This window comes from Spinacia oleracea, chromosome 4 (genome assembly GCF_020520425.1).
Source record: "Spinacia oleracea cultivar Varoflay chromosome 4, BTI_SOV_V1, whole genome shotgun sequence".
Taxonomy (NCBI): domain Eukaryota; kingdom Viridiplantae; phylum Streptophyta; class Magnoliopsida; order Caryophyllales; family Amaranthaceae; genus Spinacia; species Spinacia oleracea.
The window spans coordinates 19,514,373-19,528,575 of NC_079490.1; the positions used below are offsets into that span (position 1 = coordinate 19,514,373).

A 14,203-nucleotide genomic window follows, 5' to 3' on the forward strand; every position below is an offset into this window, starting at 1 on the left:
AAACGGATGAAGTATAATATTAAAAGTCTATACATAATTATACGCTTACGAATTTATCTTAACATATATGATTCGTTATTTTGAGAAGTCATATATATTCTCTTCTTTATAGTTAGTTGTCTTAACATATATGATTTGTTATTTTGAGAAGTCATATATAATCTCTTCTTTGTAGTTAGTTGTCTTAACGAATTTGTCTTAACATATAGATTGTTATTTGGATATGATTAGGCCATCTGCTTGGAGACTTTTTAATGTATAATACAAAACCGTTATCACTACTTATCATAAGAAAATACTACACGGGTAAGTTCATGATATAGTAACATTACAGTTTAAATCTCTAAGTTCAGATCATGTATTTTATAAACTATTCCTTTAAATATCCGAAACTTGATAATGAAAGTTAAGATAAAATTATAGCAGATTTGTAAGGTTTTAGGCCAAACGTATAATCATATACTACTAGCGCTATTCGACTAATTATGTTGAAAGAAACTAGCTAAGAGATACATCGTGCATGAATTTCTTTGGAGATGCATGACCATAGGCCCCAACGGATGAAGCACGAGCTAATGCAACACTTTTAATTTCTTTGGAGAAATACGAGCTCGAATCGAGTGGATTACTGTGATGGCTGCAGATTTTCTTTTACAATAAGGGGATTAGTGGTGATGGTCTTGATGGATAGGGTTAGGGATAAAAAAAATTATAGTAGCTATGGTAAAGAGGGTGGTACAACATTTAAGGCGGTAAGAATAGACACTCCCTAACTACAACCTGCTACCGTGATATAAAAAATTAGGTTCCAATAAAAATAATCAGTGGTATTCTAAAAAAAAGTACATAGTCAAGATGCTATATTGTGATTTTCATTTAACACTAGTGCAAAAACGTTTAATTGCATCGCTGCATTTGCATCGCCAATCTAAACATGTGACGCAAATGATAAATTTTAGCATAAAATTTAGTCATTTGCGTCGCAGCTTTATTAAACAGCGAGGCAAATGACTCTAAAATGCTCCCAGAATCATTTGTGTCGCAGATTAGTAAAACAGCGACGCAATTTAATCAATCAAGTGCGTCGCAGTTTTATTAATCTGCGACGCAAATGACTCTGAGAACATCTTAGAGTCATTTGCCTCGCAGTTTAATAAAGCTGCGACGCACAGGTGTTTGTGAATTTAATTTTTTCTCAAATTCGCGCTCACCTTTTAATTGTTTTCTTCAATATTCTGACTTGCTCCAAATGACCTAAATCTATCGAAACCAGTTAAGCCCAAAACATCCGTTCTCACCGGCTTCACCCTTCCGTTTACCAGCTTCACTGCCGTCGTCTTCCCTCCTTCTGCGTCGTTCTCTCCTTCCCCTGCGCCGTTCAACTTGTTGTTCGTTCTCCTCTTCAACCTGCTGCTCGTTCTCTTCTTCCCCTGCGTCGTTCAACTCAAACTAATCAGTGTCGCTGCTCCGTGTTAACGCCGCCTTCCACGGCAGCCGCCCACGCCGCCGCCCACTCCTCCGCTCCTGGTCACTGTCTTCTCTCCTCTCCTAGGTATATTTAAAGATTGAATTTTAATTTTGATATTAAGATTGAATTTTTGTGGATATTGAATTTTAATTGTTCATTTTAATTTGAATTGTGCATTGTCTCTTGACTGTTAAGGTTTTGAGTTCGTTTGATTTTTGACGGAAAAATGCACTGATAATTCTTAGAATTTCGTTGTTTAGAATTTTACTTTTTTGGCATTGGACTACTATTCTGTAGGTTTTAGGCACGGAATTGCTATTATTTTGTGAGATTTGGATGTATTTGGGAGAAATGTGTTATGATTTTGATTGTTGTTTAAATTAATTTTCAGCTTTACCCTTATATCCTTGTAGTATTGGTCTTCTGACTTGTATTGGTCTGGTTTCCTGAAAAAATCAAAATGTTGAGAGTGAAGTGCAATTTCTCTTGCTGCAATATATTTTTTATATCATCAAATGTATGGATAATATTAATGCAATTTGCCAAATTCGGTTGCTCTCATTTTTGTACTCCATGTTTTAATTGGGAACTTGTGAAGAAACCCTTTCGTTGGCAACTTGGCATTATTTTCTTTATTTTTCTTTCAGGTAAAGAGCTTCACTATTATTTTCTGTTATGTTAAATACTAGATGTTGTTAAGGTCCCGTAAGGATTTTCATGTGGTTGCCACAGAAGCTGTTTGGTAATATGTGCTTGAATATTACGTATACTACCTCCGTAGATGCTGAAGATAACATACAAGAGTTGTTTGTGTTAGGTGTAGAAGCAATCCCGGATTGACAGAGGTTTCCTCTAGTTCTGTTGGCTTCTCCTTTTTGTGTTCTTGTTTTATTTATTTTCTTCAAATTTTGTGAAGACTTAACAAAAGATAGTTGTCGAACACTTGCATATCATTGCATTGAACATGATCGAACACTGTAATTTTCAATTGTTGTTGGTAATTAGATCACGAAACTGGTGATTTGGCAATTAGACATGTAACCAATGTATAAATTTCGTAGTTATGAAGTGGACTCGGAGCAGTTGTCTTGGCATATGCTCCTTTTGGTGATTAAAGTTTCTACACGACCTTTCTTTCTGTGGCAATTTGGAATTACTTATTAGTTACAATCGTTGTCAGAAACTCTGTGGAGTTGGATGTTTTAATAGTGATTTATCGCTTTTTAAATTGGAGTTCACTCTTTGAATAATCTATAATATGTAGACAGGGCACTGACGTGTCTCTGAAGGATCTTGACTACCTTTTGTCTCTACTTGAGGAAAAGAAGAGAAAGATGGCCGGAGCAAGAAGAAGCTAGGGTTTGAAGCCAGTAAACTCGCTCAGAATACAAGGAAATGGTTAAGATTGAAGCCAGTAAACTCGCTAAGAAGCATCCACGTGTCTTGCAGATGGAATGAGCTACTAGGACGGTGGTTGACTGGTACTTTCATTCCGGCAGAAATATTAAAAGTACAAGAGGTTGTGTCAATGAGATCAATCAGTATATTTCGCAACATAATCAGCTTTTGTTGGATCACATAACTGACCTTTGGAGCTCTCTGATGCCCAGTTTGTGTTCTGTGATGTTTACCAAGGCTTCATGCGTATCTTGTCCAACCCTAAACACTATGGTAAGCACTTTCATTACATTACATTGGTGGAACTGTTTTTAACCTATGATCTTGTAACAATGCTGGTTATAATGTTGTACAATACTTAGTGTTACTTATGCAGTTATATATGCATAATTATGTCTCTAAGCTGATTCTGTTGTGATGTTGGTAGTGATGGTATGTGAATTTTTGGGTGGTAGGCATCAAGGAAACAAGAGGAGCATGTTGTGGAATAGGGTGGCATGGAGCAGCATCGGGGTGCGACACCATGGAGATGGTTTGCAACCAAAGTACAGCTCATGTAATCCTTCTAAGGCCGTCAATTATCTGCTGGCCGACTCTGCCTGGTTCGGTCATCCATTGGGTGACATCTTTCATCCCTTGAGCGTCCGAGCACTGGTGAACATAGCTTCAGCAGCAGCAGCAGCAGCAGCAGGTGTTCTGGCAACAACAGTTATCGATTACAAGCTAGAAGCAGCAGCAGCAGTTCTGGCAGAAGTAGAAAGCAGCAATTCTGGCAGCAGCCAGTTGAAACAAGAACAAAACCAAGCCAGCCTAAAGAGTGTTTATTTTCACCAGTTGCTGGACTTTCTTGAAGTTCTCTGCCTTAACTGTGACTATCACCGTTGGTAATGCATCCCATCTTTGTATTGAAAGTCATATCTTGATTTGTCATAGATTTGATTTCTAACATCTTCCATTTTTATATCCAGGATAGAGATATTTACTTAAACTTTTATGTTTAAAGTGTAGTTAGGTTATCAACATGTTGGTTGATCTATGGTGAATTTGCCTTTTATTGGGTTGTAAACTGTTTTGACAGGTATATATTAATGTATTATAACATTCCCGGTATTGGGGAGGGTCAAATTACAAAGGAAATATTGTCAAAATTTTCACCTAGTTTACTTTTATTTTTATGCTCTGAATATACTAGTACTGAAAGCTGCTTATTTTATTTAATCTATGGATTAAATAAAATCAGCAGCTCATTTTTTTTAGAATATCCAAAAGTCATTTGCGTCGCACTTTAGCTAATCTGCGACGCAAATGACATTTTTTTTAACATATTGAAAAGTCATTTGCGTCGCACATTTAGCTAATGTGCGTTGCAAATGACATTTTTTTAACATATTGAAAAGTCATTTGCGTCGCACATTTAGCTAATGTGCGTTGCAAATGACATTTTTTTTAACATATTGAAAAGTCATTTGCGTCGCACATTTAGCTAATGTGCGTTGCAAATGACTTTTCAGCACCATGCCTGAAAAGTTATTTGCGTCGCACATTAGCTAATTGTGCGACGCAAATAAGGTTCATTTGCGTCGCACAAATGTGCGACGCAAATGACTTTTAGTCATTTGCGTCGAGAGCTTTTGCCACGCACGATGTGCGACGCAAATGTGCTTAAAAGTGCGATGCAAATGACCCTTTTTCCACTAGTGTAATTAGCATACAAAACTATATGGTGTGAAATGATAAAATATGAATAAACCGTGTATTGCACGAGTCTACAATTAAGCTTTAAAAGGTTTACTTTGTAATATAACTTTTTCTACAATGTTTAGACTTCGATCATGGTATTGAAGAAACCTGGACAAGAGCTTCTTGGTGCGTGCGACACATTATAACCGGGAAAAAGATAGATATCTTATATGTTAATAAATGTGTTAAGATATTTATCTGTTTAGTGTATCAGATCATATCATTAGAAGAATTTCTAATACGTTGTATGATGGAAGCTAAAGTAACTTTTTATAATATGATGTTCATAACCTTTCATTTTTAATAGATTATACGTATAATTTGCATACATTTGCTTCATCTGAAATCAAAGTAGAGTATCTGGATTGCTCTGTTTCATACTATAGATCTTGGTATGTATTCTACGTATGTAAAACGATATGCCACTCTATATATGTCAGTGGTTCAATTATATAATGGATTGTACAATCAAACGGGGTGAATTTAAAATATAAGATGGGATGTGGTATGAGATTTTAGTATGTTGAAATGGATTTAGAAACCCCTTAGCATGATATTCCATACATAAAAGGCCCAACTAAATATTAGACTTGAATGAACTTTATTCCAACATGTTCAACCAAATAACAATATTATTTTTCTCGCCACGAGTGATGGGAAATAATATGCATACTTCTCTTATACTCCCTCCAACGAATCTCTATAAACTTGCATCATCCCTTTTGTACACAAGGTATTAGGAACAAACATTATGTATACCTAATTTCTTTGACAAGGGGTTTATAAATCTGTTGTAGTCGTGATAGATATGATTTAATACGCAATAATATTTTTCTAATGGTGTACAATATGTCACGAAAACAAATACGTTTTAATAATGAATTCCGTAGTTTAAATTATACGGAACGAGTAAAGTAAATTTATGATGTGAAATTTTGTATTGTGACGACTGACAAGTAGGTCAATACTAAATTATTATCACCTCTATTTCATATATTTTTTTAACTATAGATTGAGAAGTTAATATCATCACTCTTAATATTTAGATTAGTATAAGATTAGTATGTGAATTTTATAAACCGTGCATCGCACGAGTATTATACTAGTTTTACACTAATGTTAGTATCAAAAAAATGGTCTAACCGTCTTACACAAAATCTTTTGGGAATCTTGTTTGCCATCGAAAATCGAAACCTTGTTTCAGACCATAATATATATAATCAGATTAGCTAATTAGTGACCGAGTATGATTTATGAATTAGGTTTTTTTGTGTATATTATTATTATATTCATGTTACTTTGAATTAGTTATAGTCATATAGACTACTCACAAGAACTTAAAATTATATCGGTCCATAAATGGTTGTTGCATTGAAGAACGGTAATTTTATAGTGTACACTGTACAGGACTACAGGAGTACAGGGTACCAGTCTACCGGATTATTAGTAAAAGTTTAATACTTCCTCTGTTTCTTTTTGCTCTTTAGGGTTGGTCTTTTGTAAGTCTATTAACGTTTAATTAATGTGTATTGAGATTTTTTTTTTTTATTATTATTTTTTTTATTTAAACAAGAAAAATTACGTTAATTTATAATGCTTTCACTTTTATGATATTAGGAATATGAGAAAATTTTAATGTCCCAATTGAAAAGTGTGAGAGATTAAATGACCCAATGAATTTATTTGGTTAAAATAATCATTAGGCACAAATTTTGATAGAATATTAAAGCATTTATGTGATAATATAAAAAGAAATGTATTCCGTAAATAACATTTTGAAACACCCAAAAAGTAAAACGTAAAGAACAAAAAGAAACGGAGGGAGTATTTCAATTTAATTACTCCTTCGTGCCTTTTAATTTTTTAAAAGAACACTAGGGGCATTTATATTAGAGGTATTTAGGAATAGTGCAAACTTCATCAAGGTTTATTTCTATGCCACATCATCATTTTACAAAATTCATTTTTAACAAACTTTGTGCTAACAATAGACAAATCTATTTAAAAATTTATGTATAGGCCCACCCATATATCATTCAACTCTTTTTTAACGCAAAACCGACGAAATATATATATTAATTAATTAGGGTTTGAAGCCCTAATTCTGCCAAAATTCTTCATGATCTAGACAAAAGTTAGATCTGTGCAAATCATCCTAATCACACTAACTATCCTTCTGAAGTCCCCAAAAAGTGAATCATACCAAAATGAGGATGATAAGCATCGCCTATCATAGCACCGTAACCGGTAAGACTAACATACTTAAACAATAATTCTAGAGATATATACATCCAAAAAGACGCCATGGAAGTAACCCTGTGAAATATGCGCCACTCCAAAAGGTAAGAGTCCGAATTAGTTGTTGGTAACAGTACCATTCTCCTCATCATCTTTAACTTCAACAATTTCTATGTCTTTTGGAATTGTTGAACTACCAACAACGAATGGAACAAAAGCCTTTCCTTTTCCTTTGTTTGTGCTGCTGACCTCTTTTGCTGAATTCTTATCCTGCATCACTTGTTTAATTGTAGACACAATAGAGCCAAAGACAATTTCTGACGCTGAAGAACTCTGGGCTATAGTGTTGAGCCTTGCTGCATTCTCTTTTCTTGTATTACACATGGCCAAGACTTGATCACGAGCATTTCTTCTCATCTCCTCTGCATATGCTGGATTTGCTTTTTCAAAATCTCCCTCATACTCCTCTTTTGCACAAGATGGAATAATGTAATGGAGCTTATGTTGCACCATCATAATCAAAGAGTGAGATGCCAAGGCATGAGCTACTCTGTTATAGGTCTTGGGAATGTGAGAGAAGCTAATAATCCAGCTCTCTCCCAGAAGTTGAGTAACCTCCCTAAGAACAGGACCCAACTCATGATGTGGATGATCTTTCACTTTATCAAGCAGGAGCTTAAGGTTCAAAGCATCTGTTTCCACTTCCAACTTATCAATTAAGAAATTTTTCGCAATTTTTAGACCCTCTCTCAAAGCATAGAGTTCAGAAGCCAAGGGAGAATGAACCCTAAATTTTGTAGAGAATCCAACAAACCATGAACCAGTGTGCCTTCTAAAGACTCCTCCTCCTCCTGCTACATTTCCTGATTTTCAGGCACCATCAATATTGAGCTTCATATATCCTTCCATAGGTGGCATCCACTGCTTCCTAATAGGAGGTAGGTCCGTTTTGGTAGCTGTATTCTTACCCTGCAAAGCCAAGTTAGTAGAATTCCAGTCTATAAAGAAAGAGTTGTAAAGAGAAAAAGCACTTCTCATTTTGAGGTCAAAAACAGATTTGTTTCTAGAGATCCAAATATGCCAAATGGCAACAGTGAAAATGACTTTCCAAGAAGCAGAATTATGAAGATTAAATTGGATCCAATTCTTCCAACTTGAATTATAAAAGCCATTGTATTGGAATTTGTCATTTTTTCAAACCCTTTGAAATATGAAGGACCACAGAACACTAGATTGAGGGCAGTCCCTAAAAAGATGAAGGTGATCCTCTCTTTGTTGTTGGCATCTAGAGCAGACAGGACTAATGCCCTGAATTCTTTGATTTAAACTAGCAGCTACTGGCAAGATTTCATGACAGCAACTCCATAGGAGCATTTTGTATTTAAAAGGGAATTTTATTTTCCAAATTGCTTTCCATGAAAAATTCGAAGAAGAAGTGGGAGATGGGTCCTGTAATTGAATATGATAAGCTGATTTTATTTCAAAATCACCAGTTTTTGAGTATTTCCATCTGATAAAAACTTCTTCATCCATATTATTTGAAAGAGGATAGGCTAAAATGAGATTTTTAATATGAGTAGGAAGGAGATGTTGAATTTCCTCAAGATGCCACTTTCCATTTCTAATGATCCTATTAACAAACCAATGAGCTTTCAACTCTGGAATTTTAATTTCCTCAAGAGTATAAAGAGGAGCATCCCCTATCCAATGATGATACCAAATGGAAGTGCTTTTTCCATTGCCAATTCCTATCATTAACCCCTTTTGAAGAATATGATTTCCCTTAAGAATATCCCTCCATAAGGGAGATTGATTATAATTAGGCACAGAATTGAAAAGGTTCGAATTCTTAAGGTACTTTTCTTTTAAAATTCTTACCCACAATTTGTCTGGTTTATCAAGGATATTCCACCCTAGTTTTGCCATAAAAGCCAAATTCCATTCCTTCAATCTTCTTATTCCTAACCCTCCAGCATTAGTTGGGAGTGTCACTTTATCCCAAGCTATTCTTTTCATATATCTACTTCTGTCTACCTTATTCCATAAAAATTTTCTACAGCATTTTTCAATAGCATAGGTAATGGAGGTAGGAATTAGATTAGTTTGCATGGCATAAAGAGGAAAAGAATTAAGAACTGATCTAATTAGAGTACAACGTCCTGCCATATTCAAAAGCTTAGCTTGCCAACCTCTTATCCTTTCCATCGTTTTATCCAAAAGCCCCCTATAGTTATTAATTTTTAGCTTATGAGGTCTAATGTCTACACCCAGATATTTTCCAAAAGAAGAAGAGGTTTTAAGGCCATAATTTCCAGCTATGTTTCTTCTTACATTATGATTAAGGGAATCTGGAAAAATTAAGGTTGATTTAGTTAAACTTAATTTTAAACCTGACATATTTCCAAACTGATTCAAAGAGTTCATAATAACATTCATATTATCCACCGAGGCAGTACTAAAGAGGAAAACGTCATCCGCATAAAAGATATGAGAAATTTTAATATTCTTAGTCAAAGATATAGGCTTCCAATGGCCTTGATGGACTAAATCTTCAATCATAGTAGAGAGTCTATCCAAACAAAGGACAAAAATATATGAAGAAAGAGGGTCCCCTTGTCTAATTCCTCTAGACGGACAAAAGGAATCACAAATCTCCCCATTCCAGAGAACAGAAATGGAAGACGAAGTAATACAAGACATGATCAAATTAATCAAGTGCATAGGGAAATCAAAAAACAAGAGAGTTTTTCTTATAAAATCCCATTCCAGGCTATCATACGCTTTCGTAATATCCAACTTTAAAGCCATAATTTTATTCCTCTTTTTTGCCTTGTGAAAGTGATGTGCCATTTCTTTAACCAAAATGACATTATCCTCAATTCCTCGACCCTTGATAAAACTAGATTGTAACGGACTAATAATCCGATTTAAGATAGTCTTAATTCTAGAAGAAATAATCTTGGTAATTAGTTTATAAATAGTGTTACAAAGACCTATTGGCCTAAATTCAGTAATGAGGGAGGGATTAGCAATTTTCGGAATTAGGGCTATATAGGACTTATTAATCTCCTTAGGAATTAAACCACTTCTAAAACAGGATACGCAAAAATCATAAATGGTATTTCCCAGATCATTCCAGTGTAACCTCTCTTGAAAAAGCTTAGGCCAACAATAGTAAACTTTGTATACAAACCTCAAAAACATGAAACAAACCTCACGAAAAACCTCTTATTGCGATTGTCCTTCTATTTTAATCAACCAAATTCAATCAACCAAATTCATTGGGCTATTAAATTTGACACACTTTCCCATTTAGGCATTAAATCTCTCTCACTTTTTCAATGCCAAATTTTGGATAAAAAGGAAAATATTACTCCATTAATAAATGTAGTTTATCTTGTTTAAATACAAAAAAAAAGGAATCTTTGTCCACCTTAATTAGTTGTTAAATAGCGTTCATGATACTAAACCTAAAAATTAAAAACGGATAGAGGATGTCCCAAAATGTTCTTTACATTTCCTTTTATATTATCACATAAATGCTTTAATATTCTATCAAAATTTATTTTCAATTATTGTTTTAACCAATCAAATTCATTGGGTCATTTAATCTATCACATTTTCCCATTGAGATATTAAATTTTTCCCATTTCCTAATATCAGAATTTTGATAAAAGTAAAAACATTATAAATAAACGTAATTTGCCTTGTTTAAATAAAAAACAGAGGAATCTCAATGCACATTAATAAGTCGTTAAAACGCGTACAAAATACCATACATAAAGAACAAAAAGAGACGGAGGGAGTAGGTGTTAAACTATTTCATGCGTTGTCCGGGTCGATTGCATTGCACAAATTTGTAAAATAGTCGCGGTCCTGAATCCTGATCCATGTTAGCTTGTTTGTTTGTGTAAACAACAATCTTAAATCTTAATCATATTAATTAGGACTATAAAGCATACTCTTTTCGGTTTTTTTTTCCATTGTCGAGTTATCTAACTTTCTCGGTTCATTTTTTTATTGTCGCTTTTAGATTACCGATACAACATGCACATTAAATTGCACATCATTATTACGAAATCGTGTAAAAAATAAAAATAAAATGCACATGAAATTTAATATGAAGTTAGATAGTTCATATAGAATCCTAATTAATGGTTTCAGTTAAATATTTTTGGAACAAGGGAATATCCGGCTACTTCCTAAATTGTTGTGATTTTGCAAAAGTGACAAATAAAAACGATAGGAGGGGATATGAAACCTAAATATTGTAATAACCCGAAATTTTTAAACTCAATTTATTAAAATTAATAATATTTTATTAACGTAATTTCGTTTTAATTATTAGAAATAATTTAAAAATTTCGTTATTTTAAACGTTTTTACGATTTATTTTAAACGATAAATTTATAAACGAAAATTTATTTATTTTTCGTTAACGATATATTTTACGAGACTTTGGTTTAATTAAACATTTCTATTTTTAGTAGTTTCCTAAAATAGCAATTAAAAATTCAGAAATTTGGCCTAATTACTAAAATGCCCCTAAAGGACAAAATTTTCAATTAGCTTCTTCCTCCCTTGCCTTCCACGTAGAAAGAAGAAGGAACCCATTCCTTCCTTCCTCTCCTTGCCTCAATTCAGTCTTGATTCATTGCCTTGCTCCCCAAGGATTTCAGCTTCTCACTCACTCTACTTGTCAATATAATTGCCTCAATTCAGTCTTGATTCATTGCCTTGCTCCCCAAGGATTTCAGCTTCTCACTCACTCTACTTGTCAATATAATCAGCCATTCTCTTTCCACTTTTCTCAACCAAAAATCAGTTAACAAAATTGAAAATCACCCCTTGTTCCCTTCCTGTTCGAAACACAGTCACCACTAACCACCACCGTCAACCACCGCATCCACCACACCCAGCCACCCCGTCGCAGACTCAACCCAATTCCCTCCACCCTCACCACCTAGTCGTCTTGTCCACCGCCCAGAACCAACCGAGAAACACCACCCAACCTCCCCTGTTTTCCCTGCTCGAACCCCTTTCCCCTTCCCTCGTGTTCCTCCGCCATGAAACCACCAGCATCGTCAAAATTCCGGCTCGTTTTCGCGTCTCGGTGCCGCCCAAACCCAGGCTCCGGCCACCTCACCTCCCTTCGCCGCACGCACAACCTCCCCTGCCATCCTCCTCACTCGACCCCCCTGTTCTCTCTCCTAATCGCGCAACCACTGCGCCTCCGTGCTGCGATTACCGCCGGCTTTCTGCCTCCACCCAGTCCGCCCAGAACCTCCGCCCAGACCTCCGGTCACCATCACCCCTCTCCTCCCCTGATTTCTCCCCTGTTCGCGCCCCTCTCCCCTTTCCCTCGCCTGTTTCTGCCGCCTCAAACCACCATCACCGTCGCCTCTCGGCGCGGTTTCGCCGCCCAGGCTGAGCCCCCAGCTTCCCTCCCCTCTTCCTCCTCCTCATGTTTCTCCTGTTCGTGTTCCCCCTGCTGCTCGTGCCCTTCAATTTCAGAAACAAAGTTTCTGAAATTGAAACTTTGTTTTATTCCTCCTTATTCAAGTTGGGCCAAATCAATTGGGCTTTGGGTAAGACAAACCTGAATTTCAGATTATCAATTCCTTAATATTCATGTTTTAATAAATTTATGATATAATTATTTACTAATGAATTGTTATTATTTTCAGGAAATAAATAAATTTGATTATCGAGTTTAAGAAAAATAAATTACCGTACTAAATTTATCAAGGACATAAATTAAATAAATCTTGTGTAATTGATTTAGAATATATATATATATATATATATATATATATATATATATATATATATATATATATATATATATATATATATATATATATATATATATATATATATATATATATATATATATATATATATATATATATATATATATATATATATATATATATATATATATATATATACTTCGATTGAAATTTCCATAAATTATATTTATCACTAAAATTGGTGTTTAATTATATTTTCATTAAAACTATGAATTTATATATTTCTAACATTATTATTAGAAAATTCGTTATTTATAATAATTCGAAATTTCTAAGTTAAATTATTACCATATTAATAACTAATTCAATTATTTAATATTTTGAAAGAAATTGGACTCGGAGTTCAGGAAGAACGATCCATCGAACAGGGAATATAAACTACGGTTGAGGTAACATCTATTGCTAACACCCACAATCCCTTTATGAAATGTGTTTTATGAGATTATGAAATGTGTTTATAATGATATGTTTTTATTGGATTGTGGGATATGAAATGTATTTATAAACTTTGTTTTATGCATGATGATATTCAAATATGTTATGAATGATTTTATAAGAATGATGTTTATGAGTTACGAATAAGATAAGAAACATGATAAATAAAAGTGTAACCGGTTCTGGCAGTTAGTGGGGTTACTATTTCTAGGTCGTGCACGTACCGCCGTACCGCGGGACACCCAACAAGGGAGAGTGCTCTTTGAGGGTTACCACAAGCTAAAAGAGAAACTATTTAGGTACGGGCGTATGTCCAACAAGGGAGAGTGTTCCTTGAGGACTATCGCAAGGTGGGAGACGTCCCGCAAGGCTAACTTGTCAGTTACCAAGTAAAATGAAGGTTTTATGAAAGATAATGGGAACTACTAAAGTTTCAAGCTATAAATGATGTTTTATTATGATATTTTTGTGAAAGTGATTTACTATATTCTATTCTCCCTGTTTGCAAATTAAATAAAATGAATTGAAATGAATTTACGTTGTTAGGGTAGTATGTTACTGGGCCTCGGCTCACGATGTTGCTTTTGTTTTAGGTACGAAGAAGATCATGGGATGCCTTAGAGTGAGGATGCAACCATCAAATTCACGATCGATGTTTAATAAAGATAATTATGTATCACTAGTAAAAATGGATGAACTAATTAAACTCTAAGTCAAATTTCAATTATTGAGATGGATTTTAATATTTATGTTTAATCAATGTTAGGAATATTTATTAAAGTTCATTTAGATTTCGATGTAAATATTAAAGAATTAATCGAAGTAAAGTATAATTACTGTTACTCAACAGTAGTCAGTAAATATAAAAAGGTTATGTCGCCTTGTATTTCCCACTAGGGAGATACGGCAGTGACGCTCCGACTATATTAGGGTTTCCGCTGATAATTAAAGATAATTAACCTAATTAATGGTGTTTAGAAGTCGGGGTGTTACAAATATACACAAATATAATCTTACACCTATATTCTTTATCAAATTGTGGATGCCATCTAGCTTAGTTGGTAAAGTCTTGAGGGGATGGTACCCAAGATCTGAGATCGCATCCCGTCTA

At 34.4% G+C, this 14,203-nt stretch overlaps 1 protein-coding gene and 2 long non-coding RNA genes across 3 annotated transcripts; all 3 read left to right on the forward strand.

Annotated features, from left to right (window-relative positions):
* Positions 1-1,071: 1,071 nt before the first annotated feature.
* On the forward strand, positions 1,072-2,497 carry LOC130460046 (uncharacterized). Its single transcript, XR_008919887.1, has 2 exons — positions 1,072-1,552; positions 2,116-2,497. It is a non-coding gene; the product is annotated as an uncharacterized lncRNA (long non-coding RNA).
* A 337-nt stretch (positions 2,498-2,834) lies between these two features.
* Positions 2,835-4,208, forward strand: LOC130460045 (uncharacterized). The gene is made up of 4 exons (XM_056827698.1): positions 2,835-2,987; positions 3,079-3,139; positions 3,322-3,750; positions 3,835-4,208. Exons 3-4 carry the CDS (start codon positions 3,344-3,346, stop codon positions 3,851-3,853), a joined length of 426 nt encoding a protein of 141 aa, XP_056683676.1. The 5' UTR covers positions 2,835-2,987; positions 3,079-3,139; positions 3,322-3,343; the 3' UTR covers positions 3,854-4,208.
* Positions 4,209-12,299: 8,091 nt separating this feature from the next.
* LOC130471646 (uncharacterized) lies at positions 12,300-13,856 on the forward strand. The gene is made up of 3 exons (XR_008932120.1): positions 12,300-12,432; positions 12,985-13,046; positions 13,686-13,856. It is a non-coding gene; the product is annotated as an uncharacterized lncRNA (long non-coding RNA).
* The last annotated feature ends 347 nt before the right edge of the window (positions 13,857-14,203 follow it).

Bases quoted from the DNA above. Each gene is read 5' to 3' on its own strand.
- LOC130460045 (XM_056827698.1), top strand. From the start codon at position 3,344: ATGTTGTGGAATAGGGTGGCATGGAGCAGCATCGGGGTGCGACACCAT.